This window comes from Thermobia domestica, chromosome 9 (assembly GCF_964235325.1).
Source record: "Thermobia domestica chromosome 9, izTheDome1.hap1.1, whole genome shotgun sequence".
Classification (NCBI taxonomy): domain Eukaryota; kingdom Metazoa; phylum Arthropoda; class Insecta; order Zygentoma; family Lepismatidae; genus Thermobia; species Thermobia domestica.
This window is the reverse complement of record NC_137462.1, coordinates 158,300,252-158,322,402: the sequence shown is the minus strand read 5'-3', so window position 1 is coordinate 158,322,402 and position 22,151 is coordinate 158,300,252. Positions and strand designations below refer to the sequence as shown.

Below are 22,151 nucleotides of genomic sequence, written 5' to 3'. Positions count from 1 at the left end.
AATTTTAGTTTCACATGATGTCGAATATACTCTATCCAGTAGCAAGTCCACAATTTTATTTCAGAGGGGACAAAACCAACTGTTACTATAAAATAATATTTAAAAAAATATGTTTTCAATAATGTATATACGCACTTATTAGTATCTAAAATATTCAATTCGGGGAAGGACGCTCGAACAACTTCAACACGCGCCGGAATATCTGTTGATTTTTCTATAATCTAAGGTAATAACAGCAGTAAAGTAATACAGTTAAGTTTGGTGTAAAAATAATCCCCCCCCCCCCAAAAAAAAAAAATTACAACAGTAGTTAAATCAAAGTGATCTCAGAAATATTTCGTCAAATAATGGGATGATAGAGAAAAATATACTTCAGTATGTCTACAAATTCAAAAATTAATTTATCAAATTATTTGTACTATACTGTACAAACCATATAATACATTAAAATACTTTAATGTAAAGTAATGTTAAAAAGATCGAACATTCACCTTTCTCATTTGCAGACAGAACACATGAAATACAAACCTAACTTATTTGTGTCTTTTTAAGTCTTTATCTAAATAACTGTGAAAAGAGGGTTTTGAAACGTGTGGTGGATGTTCAGTTTTGAACACGATTGTACACAATGTACATTCTATACACCACTAATATTCTCATTTACATATATTTACATATACTAATACATTCTATGGTAAAATTCCATAAAAAACATATTACAAACTTTTTTTCTTTCTTTGTACAAAATCACTCGTATGATGAGTTTATATTCATAATTTTACATTCACTGCACATTGATATTTACTTTAAAAAATCCATTCTAATCAGAATCTGAATCGGATTCGCTGGAATCATTTTTCCTTTTTAGCTTCTGAGTCCAATCATGAGGCTTCCACCATTTTGAAAATTCCAGTACTTTCTTTCTCTGTGCATCAAAGTTCTCTTTTGCATGTTTTCGCCACAGATGATGATCCAAATCAAGCATTCCACCAATTATTTCCTGCAAATAAAAACAATACACATGATGCTAATTCATAATACAACTACACATTTATAATTACTCTATAAAGTGTAACTACTACTATCATAACAAATTAGTGTCAAAATAAGAAAGGTAAGGATATAAACAACTTTATATCGAATTTTACATTAAGAAAAGTATCTTCTAAATATCTGTTCCTCAGCCATCAGTCCTGCTTGTGGGCTGCAAATAATAATATTTGGAAAAGTGTTTCCGAGCCTATTATAACATTTTTATAGAGCCAATAAGTGACTGGATCTACTACTCTACTAGAATAGAAGAATTCACAGCCGAATTTCTACATACACCTACGTGGTATCGATTTAGATGCTCTAAGAATGAAACTAACGTTTGTTCTCGAAAATTTGGAGGGTGTTCAGATTTTCCTGGGAGTACATACAAACCCGTTACCAGTTTGGATACCGCTCTGATAGAAAGTCCTGCTTTTCATGGCCTCGCTGTTACATCAAGACATAAGGCACATTCAATCCATCAATAAATCGAAAGTTTATCCGAGTGTACCTGGCTTATAATTACTGGACATTGTTTCTCAATGTCGCCCCACGAAATTATATTAACAAACTTATTAATGTGATTAGACTTTGTATAAGGAACATAATTTTCCAATATATATTGTTTTGTGTACAAGACAACAAAACAATGTCAAATTTTATTCATACAAAAGTGCATATTTTATTACGGTAATGCGATCATACCAGGCACTAATTGCAAATCTATACTAATATGTAAAACTAACAGGTTGTTTGTGTAATCAGGTACCTAAAAATATAATAGGTTCAATTAAATTTGCAATAATATCTTCACCGTAGTCTCAGGATATTATGGACTATCTAGCGTCACGCTCAGGTTCTAAGGCTTAGAAAGAATTTGGAAAAAAAATAATTTCAAGCGAGTAATTTGTATGAAACTCTATTAGTTTTCGTGTTTCTGATTTCGTCTCAACACAGGAAACTTTCGGGGGAGGGGGGAAGTAATAAGTTTGTTTTCCTTCCATTAATCTTATCTCTCACTAAGCAAAGAGTAGGCACTTTAGCTGTATAGTATAAAATGTAGGAGAGTACTGTAATGATTCGAAGATGCAGAATTTAATTAAAGTAGCTTCTTTATACTTAATTACAGTTCTACTAGTCAGGCACATGGCTGCTATCCCAAAATTTGTTGAGATGAGTCTAAATAATTAACGGGGAGAACAACTGTTTCAAAATAGAATTAACTACTTTAGTGACAAAGATACTGAAAAAAGATCTGAAATGGATTATATAACACCTAAGAATTAAATGAATTTTCATTCATTCATTGATTTATTTATTAAAAAATACTTGTAACTTCTGAAATACAAATTCTAGTACAATTCAAAATATCTTATCAATTTTAAGCACTACTTGATACTCAATGAAAAGCTGCATTTTAACTTCCAACAGACTAACACGTACAATGATGATACGAGAATTTATATATATATATATTATTCAACATAAAAACTGAATTTATGAGATGGAGATGATGGGCAGTTGTTCAGTGTTTAGGTTATTCAGTACCAGTTTTCATTTATGGAGCTCGGTGTGATGATATATACAGGGTGTTTGCGTTGACGGAAACTTTGGGATATGAATCTACAGGTTTAAAAAAAGTCATATGAACACTGGGTGAATGCGGCTTTGTTTGGACGCTACAAGCATCTGAAATCACAATACCGCAAGAAGGGAGAGAAAGAGGAATGTCGGATCAAACGATATCATAGAAAACCTCACCCAAAGAATACAATTATCCACAAGTGCTCAGGGAACAGTAGCGGCGAAAGGGTGAGCCACAAAGAAAGTGAATGAACTGCGGAGAAAAGTAAACAAATTACACTGAGAAACTGTAGGATGTGTTGCTACATGTAACACCCAGCAACAAATGGCAATGAACAAAGACGAAAATAGCTGCGTTGAAGCCCTAGAGGTCCTATGGGAGGCGGTATGTAGTAATATCTTCGTAACGGAGAAAAGTAACAATGTTGGTACAAAAGATATCAAAGAAAACCCCATCTGAAGAAGACAATTATGCACAAGTGATGACACAATAATAGCGGCAAAAGGGTGAGCCACAAAGAAAGGTGGAACCCTACATGTGGAATGGATACACATTCCGATTATCCCTCTGAGAAACTCCTGGAGCATAGGTAGCGAGGTGTACGACTGAAAAAGAATAATAAAAAAATAAATAAAATAAAATAAAATAAAATAAAATGAAAAAAAATGATCCGAAGCGTGGACAGCGAAGAGTGGGGAGCAGTGGGTAAATCCTCTCACTGTTTGTAACAAACATTTTAATGTCTGTTTTTACTTCAAAATATTACGTTTTGCGCCCCGACTTACTATAAACTCCCCTTCACTGAAGATTACCTGGGGATAATAGAATACATATCCCAACCAGTAATTTTAATGAAAGTGAAATGATTGTCGTACACATCTCGCTTTCCGACTTGTATTTTGTAAAGCATTCATATGTATTTAACCGAACGCAGCTCACGGAAGCAAAACTAGGGCTACGAGAAAATCCAGTTAAAAGCCAGAAATCTTTCAGCACCCTGTTTATTACGAACGCAATGTTTGACATAATTACGTTTGTTATTACATGGACAAAGGGTATACAGCAACAGTAAGTGGAACAAGGGAGGTCACGAGTGATAGGTTGTAGAGCTATCTACAGGAAGTAGTAGAAGCATCATCACGAATCTAGCACTCGCATTGATGGTGCAAAGTACAACGGCCAGTAGATTCGTAGTGAATGGTACAATCAACATAACATCACAAGCGTTTCTGTGATAAACTCTTCTGATGCAGTAATTACTGTGTGTATGACCGTGGTGTACTCCATTGCGTGTGAAACAGTATTTGTGTTAGCAACTACAGTAGGACGAGTGCTGTTTCTAACGAACCACTATGAATAGGTTGGTATACAGCAACGCCGATATGGCTGATATGCATCTGATGTACGGCTTGACGGAAGGTAATGCTGAAGAAGCATGCTGATTATACGCGGAACGATACCCACCTAGGAACATTTCAGGACCTGGTATGGTTATTCGCCTTCATCAGCGATTGCGTGACACTGGATCATTCCGTTCCAACAGAGACAATCCGAGACAACAGGGCATTCGAACACGCGCACTGGAACACGGTTCTCCGAAATGTTACCCAGAATCCTAGTATTAGTACCCTAAGAATAGCAACTCGAGAAAACGTGTCGCAGTCTGCAGTGTTAAACATTTTGCATAGTCATAATCTACGGGCGTATCACGTACAACGAACGCATGCATTGTACCATGTCGATTACGAAGCTCGATAATGGTTCTGTCGGTGGTTAACTGCTGATACCGTGCATCTCCATCATTTCTATCAAAGGTGTTCTTCTCGGATGAGGCATTATTCACCCGAGATAGTATAACAAATATTCACAACGACCATCGAGGGACAGAAAATAACCCGCATACAATTGTAGAAATTGTAGAGACGTAATATCAACAGCGTTTCCAATTTAATGTGTGGGCAGGTTTCATTGGCGACAACACTTCTTACCACGTCGATTAAACGCTAGATCTTATATCCACTTCATGATGCACGACCTACCTATTCTTCTGGAAGACGTGCCACTCGCAAGACGCCAGTCCAATATGGTTTATGCATGATGGCACCCTTGCCAACTCAAGTCACACCATTCGTGAATATCTGGACCTAACATTTTCAAATGGTGGAAGACAGGCATAGTCCCCCACGTTCACCAGATCTCAATCCCTTGGACATTTTCCTGTGGGGTCACGTGAAGTCTCTCGCCTATGCACGCTCCGTGTATGATGTTGCAGAACTTTGACATCGTGTATGTGCTGCATTTGACATATTACGTCAAACTCCAGGTGTATTGCCGGCTGTTACGAAGTCCTTACGCCATTGTGTCGATGTATGTATCGAACAACAAGGAGAACATGTTGAATAGTTGCTGTAGGACGACATTTTGGCTACTACGGTACGTACACTACGCATTTTTTTCATATTGGATAGCTAGAAACGCACAAGGCCTTCTCCCGTGTATTTTGTGCTGCTTTGTTGGATCCATTGGCCTAATTTGTCCTCCCAAGCAAATGTCCCTGTCTTGTCATTCAGCATTGTCCGACAATACCTTCTTTTGTGTGTTATCAAAGCAAAGGTATTCAACATGTCCAACCTTGCGTCGCCCCTCAACTGCGATTGTCATGTTGTCTGTCTCATTTTCCATAATAGTATTGTCTGCTATGCACTTTTCTTTACCAAGGGCAACCCAAATTTTCTTTGAAGCTCCCTTGCACTGCTACTGTTGTCATCACTTGTGCATAATTGTATTCTTCGGATGGGGTTTCCTTGGATATCTTTTGACCCGACATTCCTCTTTCCGTTCTTGCGATACGGTAAAATGCCGCCTCGGAAGGTGACATTTCAGATGCCTCTAGTATCCAAACAAAGCCACATTCAACCAATGTTCATATGATATTTGTTTGTTGCTTTTACCTGTAGATTCATTTCCCGAAGTTTCCGTCAACGATGAGCAATCACCCTGTATAATACAGGACAGAAAACCTTCTGTTATATCCGTAGCGAAGAATGTTGATAACGCGGCGAGTGGTCCACATGTTGTAATTATCCTAACTTAAAACAAAATGAATTAAGAGTTTAGTGTACAAATGTGACTCTATAAAGTGAATGATATTACACTGCAGATGTTCTTTCGGAAATTTATCACAACGTACCGTATTGCGATGAAAACTGTAGATCTTGTTACAAAATGCTTACTAACCCGAGCAGAAAACAAATTAGAAACGGATAGGACATATCACTGAGAGAACAGATGAGTTGAAATCTTCGAAATAAGGCTTACAGAGGCAGGTTACGAGTACATGCGCGTATACAATTACGTCTAAAACAAAATCTGTCATGTATTGCAGAGGGCAGGTGTCTTTATTTTAAACTGTTTCGAACATCGGCCAAGTAGATCCAATGCAAAGTGGTTTCAAATCCCACTTTTTATCTTTCACCACTGTCTTTTTCAAATTTATATTTCGATCTGTTACATCCTCAAAGACATTTAAGACAGCAAATTGATAGATGCGAAACAACAGTGCAATAAATGTAGACATAATTTACTTACTCACTAATGTTTAATAGTGATCACAAAATGTGAACATATCAAGTAGTCTTAAAGATAGTGCACAAAATGATGTTACTGTCCCAAATCTCAAAATATGAGTCGCAGCGGGTCAAGCCTAACGTCACTCGACAGCTGACAGTTGAATCTGATTTGCAAACAGTGTTGGATTTTTTACAATCAGACGTAAGATATTGCACCATGCAGACAAGTGAACTTTCCGCTAAACGACAGTACATTTCTTAATGCTATTTCGATAAAAGCGCAAATGCTGCGCAGGCCACTTAAGAAATTTGTGCCGCTTATGGAAAAATACGTTATCAAAAGCAGCAGTCAAAAAATGGTTTAGTTGCCTTTGTCCTGGCAATTTCGATGTCCAAGATGCTCCTCGCAGTGGGCGACCAATCATAGCAAAGTGGAGGATATTCTGGTAAAAGTGAAGCAAGACCGGGGGGTAAGCAGTCATGACATCCATTGCCAAACAGTGTTAAACCATTTGGAGAAAGCTGGCTACAAAAAGAAGCTCGATTTTTGGGTTTCACATGAACTAACTCAAAAACATTTACTCGATTGAATTTCTAGTTGCGAATCTCTACAGATACGTAACGAACTCGAGCCATTTCTCAAGCGGTTGATCACATGTGATTAGAAGTTGATAACATATAACAACAATGTGAAAAAGATCTGTAGTCGAAGCGAGAAGAAGGTCAACAATCTCCGGCAAAGTCCACACTGGCGTTTAGGAAGGTTATGATGTTCGTTTGGTGGCACTGGAAGGGCACCGTGCATCACGAGCTGTTGCTGCCGGGCAGAAGATACACTCAGACCTGTGCTGTCGACAACTAGCGCGAGTGTACCTAGAAATTCAAAAAGAAACGGCTGGAACTAGTAAACAGAAAGGGTGCTGTATTGCATGCTGATAACACCAGACTGCAGAATTATTTTTAACGATCCGACGGAAATTGAGAAAGATTTTAATGCATTCACTGTATAGCCTGGACTTGGTACCGTCAGTCTACAATTTGTTCGGTTTCTGTCGAACTCCTAGAATGGTGTTAACTTAGTTTCAACAGAGGCTTTGAGAGCCACGTGTCACTTTTTTAACCATGAACTATAGAAGTCCCATAGCGACGAGATTATAATGTTATCGGAAAAATGACAAAAGGTCACCGAACAAAATGGTGCATATGTGGTTTCATAATGTTATTTTCAAACCGCAATAAACGCGTTCTCAATTTTGACCTCCAAAGGTTCAATACTTTCTAGATTACCTGATATTAAGTACAAATGATACGCGATCGCGACCCCCTCCGTAAAATATATAAATAATCTGTACGAAATCATCCTTATTTCAGGACAAAATTGATCAACTATCCAGGTTACTTTAAGAACTAAAAGAATGCAGAAAAATCAATAGGATCTACCAACACTGACTTACGACAGCGTGGACTATCTTATAAGGAAAATCTGTAAAAATATTGTTTTTGCGTCATTTATGATAAGTATTGAATTACTGTAATTAAAGGAACTTCTCAAAAGATGTTTCCACCCCACCCCCCCTCACCTCTACATAGTACAACTAAAGAAGAAAGACTAATTCATCGAATATTTCTTACGTTGATTTTTTTCTCGTAATGAGACGAATAAATAATTTTAAAACTTGAGTTTTAAAACTGTTCTCTGCAGAACAGTTACACTGTTAGAATAGAACAAGTCAGTCACCACAATCTACATGTTTACTAATGTCACATTTCTCCTGCGTCTGGGAACAATAAAATTAAGTTATCTAAGCTATTAACTAACTATCCATATATTATCATGTCCCATAACACACAAACTAGCGCTATCTTTTCGTATATGATAAAGTTTTTCTCGTTCACTATCACTATACCATAACATCTTATTCAAATTTTATGATTTTAAAAATGTTCCAGTTGCCTAAGATATCGATTCTATTAGGTATTTTGCTGATTTTATGATATTATGAGAACATTTTTTGTTTCTTATTGAAGTTTAACGTTTTTTTCCAGTACTAAGGCTATATGAGACGTGGACTTGTCGTTTAAGATGAAATCAGAACTACCACGATGCGTACAAATATCAATATCTTCCCACCGGGAATCGAACGAAATAGCACGCAACAAAGCGTGTGCGCTAGCCACTAGAATCTGAAGTAGTTACAATATAAATACAAATGATAAGAATGAAGAAAATGTAACTGAATTCAACAGTGCACTGTATTACGAATGTTAATAAATGTGCTCATCTTTTAAGTTCTAAGGGAAGTGATGAATGAGTTTCGAGCTCTTTACAATCAAGAGCAGAAACTTGAACAATATTCTCAATCTCAATCAGTGTATAAGTGAATACAGGTGAGTGCAGGTAGGAGCGAGTTCATACTGTTAATCAGTGTCCTCAATTGACGCCTTAGAAAAAGATCTTTTCTCAATATACGCATTTTTCGTTTCTTGTATCTTACGCAGGTGGAGCTAGTGGGTTGCATATGCATATCATTATACCTACAAATCCCTGCACTATCAGACAATTTCTACAATGAACATGTTTCACACACTGAGGCAAAATATACACATTTACCATACTCACCTGAGCAAAATTTTGTGGGAAGTCTTTTTCGTCTTCAATAACGTGACCAAATCCTCCTTGTAAGCCAAAATCAACTGCAAAGTATGGTAGTCCCTTAGGTATAGCTCTTCTCACATCCTTCTGACTCAGGTCCACGAGCTTTACATTGTTTGCCCATTCTTTTTCACATTCCAATATTGCTTTCTGCAAAGGCCACGAAACAATCATTTTGATACATCAATAAATATCTTTGTGAATGTGCAAATATGCATACATCAAGTGTACGACATGAATAATATTAAGTACAATACTGCAACCTATTTCACACAAGAGTACTGATATTGTTCATTTTGTATATACATATATAATATAGCACATATTATTCATGTTTATATCAAATAAGTAACGGTGGAAATACTACTGACGCTTACCACCGTCAATTTCTTTCTATCATTTTGTATCTCCGTCATATCGTACAATTCTTTGACGATTTACTTATCATGCAGCCAAAAGCTAATGTGCATGGAGAAAGGGAAATGCATACCGCAGAAACGTATATTCCAGAACCTAACTACATGGAAGTAGAAATCGCTATAAAGAAATTAAAGAAACATAAATCTCTGGGTATAGACGAAATTCCGGCAGAAACAATTTTAGCTGGAGGCGGAAAATTGTGGAATAAGATACACAAACTTATTCTCTTTATCTGGAACAAGGAGGAATTGCCACAAGAGTGAAAAGAATCATTGCTCCAATTCACAAGAAAGGCGACAAAACTGATTGTAATAATTATCGAGGCATTTCTGTTCTGTCAACATCCTATAAAATCCTTTCAAACATTCTATTAGCAAGATTGACCGCATACGCAGATGAAATTATTGGAGATTATCAGTGCGGATTTAGACGAAATCGATCAACTATCAACCAAATATTTACCATTCGACAAATACTCGAAACGAATTGGGAATACAATACCCCGTTACATCAATTACAGTGCTGTAGTCCTAAAATTTTCAGAGGGTATACTGTTTTGTGATCATCTATGATTGTCATAAAAGACATAGAAGGCATTTTTAATGAAAAATGTACAAAGCATCTATTTATTAATTGAATTTAAATATAAAGGATATATTACCATTTTATAGTCTAAAAGCATTTCATGCTATTTTCTTGATGACATTCCTTTCTTAAATCACACTATTAATAACATAAATGGGTGTACGTGTGGAGAAGGAACCAACTCACTCCGAGAAGGAACAGAAAATTGTGCTCGACGTGTCAAAGTAAGAAAATTATGTCCAATTTTTCAATTAATAATTTCTGTATAGCTCAAAGTTATATATTAACATTCAGTGGCGGATATAGGGGGTGATCCGCACCCCCCCCCCCCCTAGAAGAGGAGTATTTTTTAATTTTATATATAAATAAAACCTATCCCAGAGTTTAGAGCTCTTAAAAGTAGCTCTAAGTAGCGGTATTACAACCCATTGCCCCCCGAGAAGTCCGTCCTGGATCCGTCCCTATTAGCATGATATTGAAAATATTCATACTTTAGTTTAAAAATATCGAGCAGGTTTGGTTCTCTTCAGCAGAGGTTAAGCAACTGAAATATCAGAGCCATCGACCTTCAAAACGCTAGGATGTCGTCTCAGAATAAAACTACGCCACTTTGAATCGATCTATCTCCATATCCTAAATCTAACAATTTTGTGTTTTTGTCTTGTGATATAGTCACTTTATCATTGGAATCATGGCCTGATTAAATAAATATAAACGAAACAAAAGTACAAAGTGTTATACGCTTTGAAGCAGAAGGTACACTCTAATGACTAAGATTAAGCAGAGGGTATACGGCGTGTACCGCCGTGTACCCTCGACTACAGCCCTGATCAATTATTTATTGATTTTAGTAGGGGAAAAATACCATATTTCGTCCCCCGGTTTATCTATGTTGATAAGTGCCGCAACTTGGTGGCACCTAACTGAAATTTCCGTAAAGGAGGAAATTGTGAGCCGGATGAATTGGTGCGAGAAGTTGTTTTGTTTTGTAGTGATTATTCTCTTGTTTAATAATTATCAGAAGCAAGAATGTTTTGTTTTCCTAGTTGCGACACTCTTAGAACCAAAGGTAAGTGTACGCAAGACAATTTTCTGTCTACAAATATATTATAATGTCTATTTTAAGATTGGAAAGTTGTAATTGTTTGAAGCACGAGTGCAATGCGCACTTGTCGTCATATTGGAGAATGGATGAGTTCCTAATTTCGTCCTCTTAGATATACCTCATTTTCATCGTCGAGACGAAATTTGAAACAAATGTTTCTCTTTCGTCTCGGTTTAGATGTTAAAATAATGGAATCTGATGATTCGTTTCCCATCTTATTTCAGATGCCCTTGTCACCAGATCTCCTAACATGACAAACGTTAGAAGATGGATAAGAAGAAAAATATTTTTAGTTGTTTATCTACTGATATAAATAAACCTTTAGAAAGGGGCACGAAAAGAAGACTTCTGGAAATGTCTGCAGAAAGTAGCCGTAAAGTATCTAGCCTACTAAGCCAAGTACCTCTACGTTCTGCCTTGAGTCTCAGCAGGAATCATTTAGATCTAGGAAACGAGCAAATACTGTTTCTGTGAAGAACAAGAAACCGAGAACATGACTAAATGTTCCGTCATCAAGTGAGGAAGAAGACGACGAAGATACCCCATACGTATCGACTGACAATGAAGAGAGCGAGAACGAGGATGTTAACTGTAACATTTTTGGGAAATCCTTCTTCACAGACAAGAAAGAGGAAAAGTGGATACGGTGTACACGGTGCTTTCAATGGTGTCACGAATTGTGTTCTTCCTCTCCTAGTAAATCACTTACGTGTGATGTATGCCTAGTATAAATTCTTAAAAAGAAACCTCAATGCAGTTTAGTGAAGCATAATATTTCGTTCTCTGAGTATTTCTTATGTAGTCTTTTATTTATTTATTTTTTGTAAGTGACTTTGCAAGTAGCAGGCTATTACGAAGTGGACATTATTTTCAAAGAAACTAGTGGTCTAATTGCCATTTTTATAGGCGTAATATTTCATTTTCCGATAATTTCTTAAGTATTAACGGGTTTTTGTAAGCGACGTTGCATGCAGCAAGGTATTACAATAGTGGACGTTACTTTTGAAGAAATTGGCCTAATTTTCATTTTTATACGAATTATATTCCAGTTTCGGAGTATTTCTTAGGTATTGGCGTTTTTGTGTAGTACCTTTATAAATAAAGCAATTTGTACACATAGAAATGAAACTTACACGTTCTTTTCTCTCAAAATACTGGGGTACGAAATTAGGAATACTTTTTTGAAAATAAAAAATTCGCACTTTTTAATATTTTTCAGCAGTTCTTTTATTTAATTATTACTTTCCAAAATCCAATACGGTATGTCTTAGCTAAGTGTCCAAACTACAATAGTGTATTATTTCTATGTGTCTAAACCTATTATTGTTCCAACAGGAGTAATAAAACAAATGGGGGACGAAATTTGGGTACTTTTCCCTAAGGCTTACGACTCGGTTAGGAGAGAAACATTGTACAACATTCTTACAGAATTTGAAATAGCCGACAAAGCTAATTACATTAATTAAGATATGTTTAAATGAATCCCAAAGTAAAGTCTGAGTAGGAAAATTTCTATCCACGAACTTTCACGTCGAGAATGGCCTGAAACAATGAGATGCGTTGTTGCCATTACTATTCAACTTTGTATAAGGAAAATCAAAGATAGCAGGGCCTAGAGTTGAGTGGTATTCATCAAGTTTGGCGTATGCTGATGATGTAAATTTAATAGGGGATGATAGGAAAACAATAGAAAGAAATGCCGAGGTCTTATTAAACGCTTGCAGGGACGTGGGTTTAGAAGCACATGCAGAGAGAACTAAATACATGGAATTTGGTCGGGATGGTAATACAGCAAATTATGGATTCGTCAAAATATCAAATAATACTTTCGACAAAGTGTATACTTTCAAATACCCAGGATCAATATTAACACACGAATATCATATTCTCGAAGAAATTAAATGTCGACTAAAAGCAGGGAATTCGTGTTATTATTCAGTTCAAAATCTCTTTTCGTCGCGAATTTTGTCGAGGAATTTGAAGCTTAAATATATAAAACGATAATCATGCCTGTTGTTCTGTATGGTTGCGAAACATACTCTGAGGGAAGAACGTAGACTGAAAGTATTTGAGAACAAGATCCTGAGACGAATATTCGGACCCAAAAGGAACGAGAATGTGGAATGGCGGAAACTTCATAACGAGGAACTACGTAATTTATATGGTTTACCAAACATTATTAGGGTCATCAAGTCTAGGAGGCCAAGTGGGCAGGTCATGTAGCCAGGATAGAAGAAAGTAGGAACGCTTTCAAAGTCTTAACTGGAAGACTAATCGGAAAACAAACATTAGGAAGACCTAGGCGCAGATGGGAGGACAACATTAAGACGGATCTCGCAGAGATAGGAATACAAAGTATAAACTGGATCCAGTTAGCTAAGGATAGAAGTCAGTGGAAAGCTTCTCTGAACGCAGCATTGAACCTCCGGATTCCATAGGCCATTGAGTCAGTTTTTAATTAGTTACGATGTAGTCATATGGTGAAAAGATATAAAGAAGAAGAACTAATGTATGTGCTATATAACGAACGTATAATTAATATATATATATATATATATATATATATATATATATATATTTCTCGAAGTTTGTATCGAGAAATCGAAAATGAGCTGCTGCGGAAGTCACAGTGTGATTACTTAGTCCGAAAATCATTCTATTAACACTTAGGCACCTTCTTGCATTCCAGGTTGTAGAGAACTGATTTATTAAATTGGCATGGAAGACGTAATGAGGCACCAAAATGAGAAGAGAGGATGATAATTAATATAGACATGTTGTTCTGTGTAAATAAATGAGTTATGGTATTTATTATATTTAGAAACATGGAAGAAATAGAATTATTATTTTGTTTGAATAATGATATTAAAATTAAATGTAATCTTAATCATCGGAGGATGATTTGATGGGACACTGAAGAAACAATAAGAAAAATCTACTGAAGGTATACATACAGCGCCGGCGCTAGTAGTTTCGCCGCCCCTTTAATCCGCAAACTTTATTTGAACAGAAGACGTTCAAGTGTCACCAAAAAGTAATATGCCCCATTTAAAAACATGTACGAAATGGAAAAGTAAACAAAAAAATGAACTACTTCTTTCGAATGCTTGCATAATATTTAAACGACTCCATACATGACACAATATTCAGTATGCTCGATTTCGCTGTATATCTGTGATGTACAGCAGCGCATACAGAAAATAAAATAAAAGAGGTATGCTTTAGTCACGACTAAGAATTTTAAGTTTATTTTATATCAAAAGATATTTCCAATAGAGTATGGAACATGAAGATAATATAGTGAATCAGATATTACGGTAAAGCTAAGTGATTAGCCTAAATCCTATAATGTACTAAAACACAATAGACAGACATAAATTTAACACACCTTAATTGAGAGAAACTTTTCTTGCTTTGTTATGAGCAAATTCTTTTATCACATTCGCATAGTCTAATGTTCCAGCCAATTCGTGTACTGTTGATATCATTTCTAGACTACTCAAGTGTGTTTCAGACAAGAAAGAACGTATATAGTTTTTAATAAGCTTAAGTTTCGAAAAACTTCTTTCTTCACTTGCCACTGTTACCGGTAAGGTTAACAAAATCCTAAGTGCAACACTGACTTGGGAGCACTCATGTTCCTTAATTAATTTTAAAGCCTCTTTTGGTGAACATTTAGGCTTAATTATAGCGGGTAACACTTCTTTCAGTTCGTCTTTCAGATCACTGGGGTTAATATCTTTAGATTATTCGTGTGTTAAAATGCTGACAAGTTTAGTACACTTTTCAGATAAAAGTTCAGGTGGCATATCTTTAAGATTACTTATATCGTAAAGAAAATCGAAATATTCGCTGCGATGTTTAAGTTGCTCAAACCTTTCTCTTAAAACTAACACAATCACTTCTAGAACTTTGTAATAAAATCGATCTTGTATCTTGTTTGTGTATCTTCAATAGCTCTGCCTTGTACTGAAACTGTCTCTTCTTCTTTCGACTTCGAGCATGCACTGTATTACCTATCCGTGGATCATCCATATCTAATGCCGATACCAACTTCATCGCATCAACTAAGTAAGATTGAAATTTTGCATAATTTCTTCTCTTCTCAAAGTACTCAAATACATTTTCAAGAAACCCGACTGCATCAACACATGAGAATCAATGCTTTGGACACTTTTGCTTACTATGTTTATGTGGAGTAAAAAGTCATACCAGATAACGAGTGAGCAAAATAGCCACGCAGCTGGTTTGCTATACACAGAGCACCGTGGGTGACCATTCTATCTGTTCTATCGTCGTTACTTATTTGAAGTAAGGCATCATAAACCTCCCCTATTTGATATCTAACCCATAAGTTGAGTCAAAGCATCAACTCGGCTCTCCCACCTTATGGTGCTTAACAGTTTTAAAGTGAGACTGCTAATATGTTCCTTTAGTATGGCCCAACGTTGAACTGACGCAGAAAAAAGTCATAAACTTTTTTAGCTGTAGAAAAAATAAAACGGCGTACTGAGATGCTGTAATTGCATCGTTGAGACAAGATTTAGTGAATGACTACCACAAGGTGCATAGAAGACTTGGGAATTTATTTCTTAAATTCTCTTCTGAATACCTGAATGTTTGCTTTTCATATTGGAATCATTGTCGTACGCTTGGTCTCTCATGTCTTCGATAGGAATGTTCATTTCCTTTAGCTGTTTGCTATAACATTTACTTCTATGAGTCCTAGACTAGTGATGTCTGTTGCCAGTACGAAACCATGAAAATGTTCGCAAATCTTTACAAGGCATTCTCCATTACTGTATGTAAATTTGTACAAAACGAAAATTGGTTATTTGCTCAGTAAATTTGTTAACAACTCGCTGCTAGAACCTAAATGTCTCTAGAAGCTGTGGGCTAGAACGGCCTGCCTCAAGTGGAAGTGTACCTTTTGCATACTTGGAGTGGAGCGTTAGAACATAGCTGAATAGAAAAAATATAAAAGAAAACTTGATAGTTTTATCCACCCTAGCTGAAAATCTTATCTACGCTATTGCAAGAGAAATATTGAACGAGATACCTGTGGCTCGAAGGTAGTTTGATAATTGAAAATGAAGGAGAATGCTCCGAATTTCCTGAGTGAGTATTATCTCGAATGTGAGTGAAGTAAGTTCAATTACATTCTCAGGTGAATACAATTTTATTTCTCCATGTGGGCCTATTACAAAGCATTATATTTTGATAATATACTTTTCTTTTTCAAATTTTGCCGCCCATTAGACTTGCCGCCCTGGGCAATGCCACGGCTCGACCCCCCTCGCGCCGGCCCTGTATACATATACTGACTATAATAAGTTATTTAATAAGTAATACGATAATGTTGCCAGATCAACAAATTAAGTACTCATTTTTGAAACAAGCTTATCTCAGCTCGAACTCAGTGCTGGAGCGGTTCCAGGGGGCAATCGCCCCCCGAAGAAGAGGAAACTTTTTTATTTTATATATAAATAAAACCCAACCCAGAGTTTGGAGCTCTTAAAAGTAGCTCTAAGTTGCAGTATTACAACCCACCGCCCCTTCCCCCAGAAGTTCGTCCTGGATCCGCCCCTGGTAAAAAGTGAGTTAACTCACGCTCAAACTTAAGATGTTTAAAAGGAGCGCGTCAACTCACGTTCAATTATTAGTTGCGCTATACTTATCATCAGGAAAATTACAAATAAATGTGTCTAATAATTTACTAACTGAAGTTATTTACTACTAGAAGTGCCCGGCCTTCGTATGAATTGGACATTATGCAACCTGCAACATAGTATAGTAGTTTGGGCCTAGGGCTGTTCCGATAATCGAGTAATCGATAACAATTCGATAAAATTTCAAAACCGTTTCATCGATAAAGAATTTTAATTTTATCGAATTATCGAACTTTCAAGACTCCCGAAATGTTCGAGACTCTCGAAATGATCGAGACTCCCGAAATGTTCGAGACTCCCGAAATGTTCAAGACTCCCGAAATGATCGAGACTCCCGAAATGTTCGAGACACTCGAAATGTTCGAGACTTAAAATATTCGAGACTCCTGAAATGTTCGAGACTCCCAAAATGTTCGAGACTCTCGAAGTGTTCGAGGCACTCGAAATGTAAGAAACATTAGACAACTTCGAGACACCCGAACTCTTCGAGGCACTCGAAATGTAAGAAACATTAGACAACTTCGAGACACTCGAACTCTTCGAGAGTCTCGAATTGTTTGAAAGCAGCGAATACAGAAATATGTCAATATGATCGCATTTGTCGAGTCGCTTGAATATTTTGAAAAGTTCGGGATTATCGGAGTGTTCGGAAGAAACAATGAATTCGAGGTTATCATAGTTGTATATAATATGTATTACATATATGCAGAGTGTTTATTTTAAAACTACTCTCCTTAGCAATGAAGTGAAGGAAAAGTTTTTTCCCCACAGATCTGTATAAGGTTTAAGCAGTCTGTCAGAAGAGAGAAAGAGAAAGAGAAAACATGCATCACCTGAATGGAATTGGAATCCAAGACACCATTAGTCTACTAATAGTCACTTTGCCGATTGCGCCAATAACGGGGCAGGCAGAAAAATAATTTTAATATGATTTCGAGGGTTTAATTTAAAGTTCTGTATAGAGATAGGTACTGATATAGGTAGAGGTAAGGAAAGTAGATAAGCCTGAAGACTTATCAAACTTCCGTTTCGAAAATTTACTCTCCGACGCTCGAATGCCTTCGAGTATTTGAGATTGTCGTGAAACAAACCTTGAGAATTTTGGGTGTGAAGCTCCCTATTACAGGCCGTCCTGTCTGTCTGTTTGCATGTGGCATCCGACGATAACTTTCGAATGGATTGTCCGATTTTGATGGAACTCATTTTAAAATGCTCTCTTTTGCTTTCACCAGACACCTATTGTTTTGGTTGCCATACCACAAGGGTTTTTTTTTTCCGAATTGAAGTATTTGTTCTTACTTACTTTGGGCGTAGGCGTGTGAAAGCTACGATAACTTTCGAATGAATTATCCGATTTTAAAGAGGATTGGTCTAAATGCATATGTCAGGTATCTGTTGCTCTTGGTTACTTTACGATATTTGATTTTGTGCATAGGATGCCGTGCGGCTCTGGGTATTACCAACCTCAGATTCAATGCGTACCTGGGAGGGGGGGATGCGGCCGAAGCGTGGTGCCGACAACACCACATTCATCTACGACTGAGGGCACACTCCCTACATGCCCTCATGGCATGATGCTATGCACAAGGGAGAACTTTATATATGACAGAACGAAGACTAAAGGAAAATGAAATGAAGTGAAATCTTCCAGTTTAATGACCTACTATTATGTCTGTTAGGCTAAGGGAGAAGTATGATTAAGGCAAGTGAATGATGATGGAATAATTGGTGGAATGGGAATGTGGAAGGAAAGGGAGTACGCCGAGAAAACCCACGGACACGATGTTGTCCACCACAAACTTACTTGGTCGGGGATCGAACCAGGGAGGGACAAAAGGGATGAAGGGGAAAGGGAGAGAAAAACACATCCTCTGACTCACATTTCAATGGCTCTGATTCAATTTCCATATCAAATTAAAATAACTTCAGATCACTTCTTAAGGAAAAATAGAAAACATTATTTCCTCAAGAGTTCTTTTAGCTGCTTCGTATAATGTTGCAAACAGCCTTTCAAAGAAAGATGGTCGTGCAGTTACTTGCTTTGCAGTTGTTGAAAGAAATATTAGACCCTATCTCTCCTGTTGTGTCCTGCATACAATAGACTACTTATCATTGTTTCTTTCTTTTAAGAAACAAGAAGCCAATGTCTTTAAAACCGATTACGATTACATTGCACTTCGGTTGTAATCAGATTTCTCTATGGGAAACAAGGTTATACTGCTAATTCAAGCTGAAACAGTACTGGAAAGTGTGTTCAAGTTACTGAAGTGAAAATGTCAGCGAAAAGATCATATGGGATATTTGGATCATTCTGAAACTTGGATATTTGGATAGGGCACATACTAGTTCCTAAATAAAATCTTGACCGGACTACGGTAGATCCTATAGTATTGGAGCTATGGACCTATAAAGTTCATTTATTCATGTTTTCGGCATCCTATAACTCCAAAAGGAAGCATTTGTGCACCCAGGTTGGTCTATACTTTTTGTTTTATCTTGGTCTCAGGATAGGGCTGCCATATTCTGAAAGTAGAAAAGCGGGGGATTCTAAACCGTAAGTACTGATGTGAATTTGTGTATTAAAAATACTGACGATCTTTTTTTTTTTTTTTTTTTTTTTTAGTGATTTCTTTGTTAAGTGACACTTTCAATGTACTTTTCTAACAAAACTAAAGTAAAGAAAATTTAGTTTTTGCCTTTAATGTTTTATTAAGTTCAACAAATGTGAGTCTCGAATTGTAAAGTAAGTATTAAATAATTATTACAGTAAAATATCTCTAATAAGGATTTCTCTAAGACAAGTTTTCAAAAAAAAAAAAAAAAAAAAAAAAAAAAAAAAAAAAAAAGCAAGCGATATATGGCAGATGTTGTTCATACGGTTTTCTCTCTAAGGAATACAAAATAATTTCTAAACTTTTATCGTAAGAAAGCTAAAACATATTTAGGAGTCTTGGTCCATCGCTTATAAAATTTCTGATCATTTTCAAAGATTTCTACTTGAAATCATACTAACATACGAAAATACCACAGTTTCACAATATATGAAATACAGTATAAACATTTTAAAAGAAAAAAATACTATAATGAATCTAATCTAAACAATATGCTAAGGATCCGTAGGTTCAATTTGCAATCATTTCTGAATATATAAAGACTAGTTGAACATATAGATTACGTAACAACATAGACGTGTTCAGTTGAACTGGACAGAATGTTATCAAAGAAATATGCACCCATGAGATCATACATTAGTATTCATGGGTTGAACCAAAATGTGTATGATTATGCCAATTTTTTTTACATTTTTCTTTCCCTTTAACTTCCTTTAAAAAATCTCGATGGCATAAAATCTTATCATAAAATTCTACGCATGATACGTCTTTTATATTGTACAAAACCAGTAGTAATAATTTGACAGTTTTGCGTTCATCTTGTTTCTGTCATCTGTCCATTCGCGATTGAGATTGACACAGAAATGTAGCGGTTTACGTTGAATATAACAACACTTTATCAACAAAGTCGTCTTAGATTTTTCTCCAATCCGAAAAAGCGGGTGGTTTTTCATGATTAAGAGATGATTAAGCGGGGGACGAATATAAGACCTGAAAATCTGGTGGTATCCGCTAAAATTAGGTGATGTGGCAACCCAAACGTTGGCGGTGTTGTTTTGAAACACTCTATATAAAATAATGCACCACGTTATTCTAAATTGATGCAAAACTTTTACGTTTTTAAAACCTACATTATTCGTCCAGGAAGCAATCTAACGACGCCAAACGACGCTTCTGGATCCGCTAGTGTGTGGATTCATCATAATGTACAAACCAACTGTATAGAACATATGGTACACTGAATATTCACTGTCGAGTGAAATAGATTTATTTCCGTTTTTCACCTTCATTAAACTTAGTGATGATTTCAAGGTTCCCCCCGCGTAGTCTTATCATACGTCCTAGATCCAAGCCCGATCCGGAAAATTGTCTGGGATTAACTAATGCCCGAAATTTTAGGGAAAATGGAAGACTGGGAAATTTCGCTGTGTTTGGTCAAGTGCTTGGCTTGCAATTCTGTCTTGTGCTGATATTTATGAAAAAATCAATAACGATAAGGTGTTGTTCGCAAGAATACTTTACTCAGGAAAATAATTAAGACAATAATATAAAAAATATATTTTAAGTATAGAAAATGAGCATAAGCATTTTAGGAAGTTAAGATCAGACTTTTCTTAACTTCTCAATAAACAGACACACCATTCTTAAAAATATCCAGAAATTATGGTAATCCTACCCCGGGAGATTTTGAATACACGGAGGGTGAAAGTAGCAAAAATACTGGTAAACCACGGTGAACATGATCAGAGATATGTTTGTGGGGAAATATTCCTCCTAAACAACCCCAGAAACCACCACTGATTTGACTAACATTTATTTTACTGAAAGACTAAAGGGGGAGTTTGCGCCCAAAGCATCATCATATCTGATTGCGGCAATGTGTGAACTAGTGGCCATTAAGAGAAAGCAAACACGACAGAAGATAATACATTTGGCTTAAAAATAAAATTTTGCTATAACATTTTAGCAAAACCGTGCGTGATTAATATGGTTGAGGTATTGGGCGTATACTATATCGTATGAAGAGCAAATTACCATATTTGTACGTTTAAGACCGTATCTCTGGCAACACTAATACACTAGCTGTTAGCAAATAACAAACAAGAGATAAAATTCAGGGAAAAATGAACGCTTTCTGTGGGGGGGAAGGGGACGAAAAAGCAATCCCTTTGTGCACGCTTTCCTTTCTACTCGCTTTCCTTTGCAATAACTTATCAGATAAAAAAAAAGTTGTTTGACTAGTTTGGCTGCGAACCGAACTGTCCATCACTACTTTTGATAATACCAGAAACTTCGATAATATTCGAAATGTCGATAATACCCGAAGCTTCGATAATACTCGAAATGCCGATAATAGCCGAAACTTCGATAATACTCGAAATTCCGATAATACCCGAAACTTCGATAATACTCGAAATTTCGATAATTCCCGAAACTTCGATAATACTCGAAATTTCGATAATACCCGAAACTTCGATAATACTCGAAATTTCGATAATACCCGAAACTTCGATAATACTCGAAATTTCGATAATACCCGAAACTTCGATAATACTCGAAATTTCGATAATACCCGAAACTTCGATAATTTCAAATACTCGAAAGGTTTCGAGTAACCGATGACAACTCGATAAATTTTCAGTCCCGAAGTTCGATAGGTCCTCAGCCTTATCGAACACCCCTAGGTCCAGGGTCACACTTACATTGTCAGCGTTGTTGTACACGAGGTCAAGTGGATGCGGACAAGATATATGTTATCACATGATGTGGTCACATTGCGTAGCGCACTGTTGATCGTTGGTTTGTAGGTCCTCTTCTGGGCCTTCTAGTTTGAGGGATTTCTGAGATACTCTATATTTTTTGATCCTACAGTGTGCGACCTCCAATCCCACCCCGAGTCGAAAATCGAAAAAAAAACGGCT

The 22,151-nt window shown here is 36.4% G+C and overlaps 1 protein-coding gene across 6 annotated transcripts in view; it reads right to left on the bottom strand.

Annotated features, from left to right (window-relative positions):
• Positions 1-380: 380 nt before the first annotated feature.
• LOC145695137 (CWF19-like protein 2) overlaps positions 381-22,151 on the bottom strand; it is a 90,471-nt gene continuing 68,700 nt past the window's right edge. For all 6 annotated transcript variants that reach the window (XM_081772065.1, XM_081772066.1, XM_081772069.1 and 3 more), the window contains exons 12-13: positions 8,807-8,989; positions 381-1,000 (exon numbers count right to left, since the gene is read on the bottom strand). In XM_081772065.1, coding sequence (XP_081628191.1) covers positions 821-1,000; positions 8,807-8,989 — 363 coding nt within the window. In that variant the 3' untranslated portion in view covers positions 381-820. The remainder of the gene's footprint in view (positions 1,001-8,806; positions 8,990-22,151) is intronic.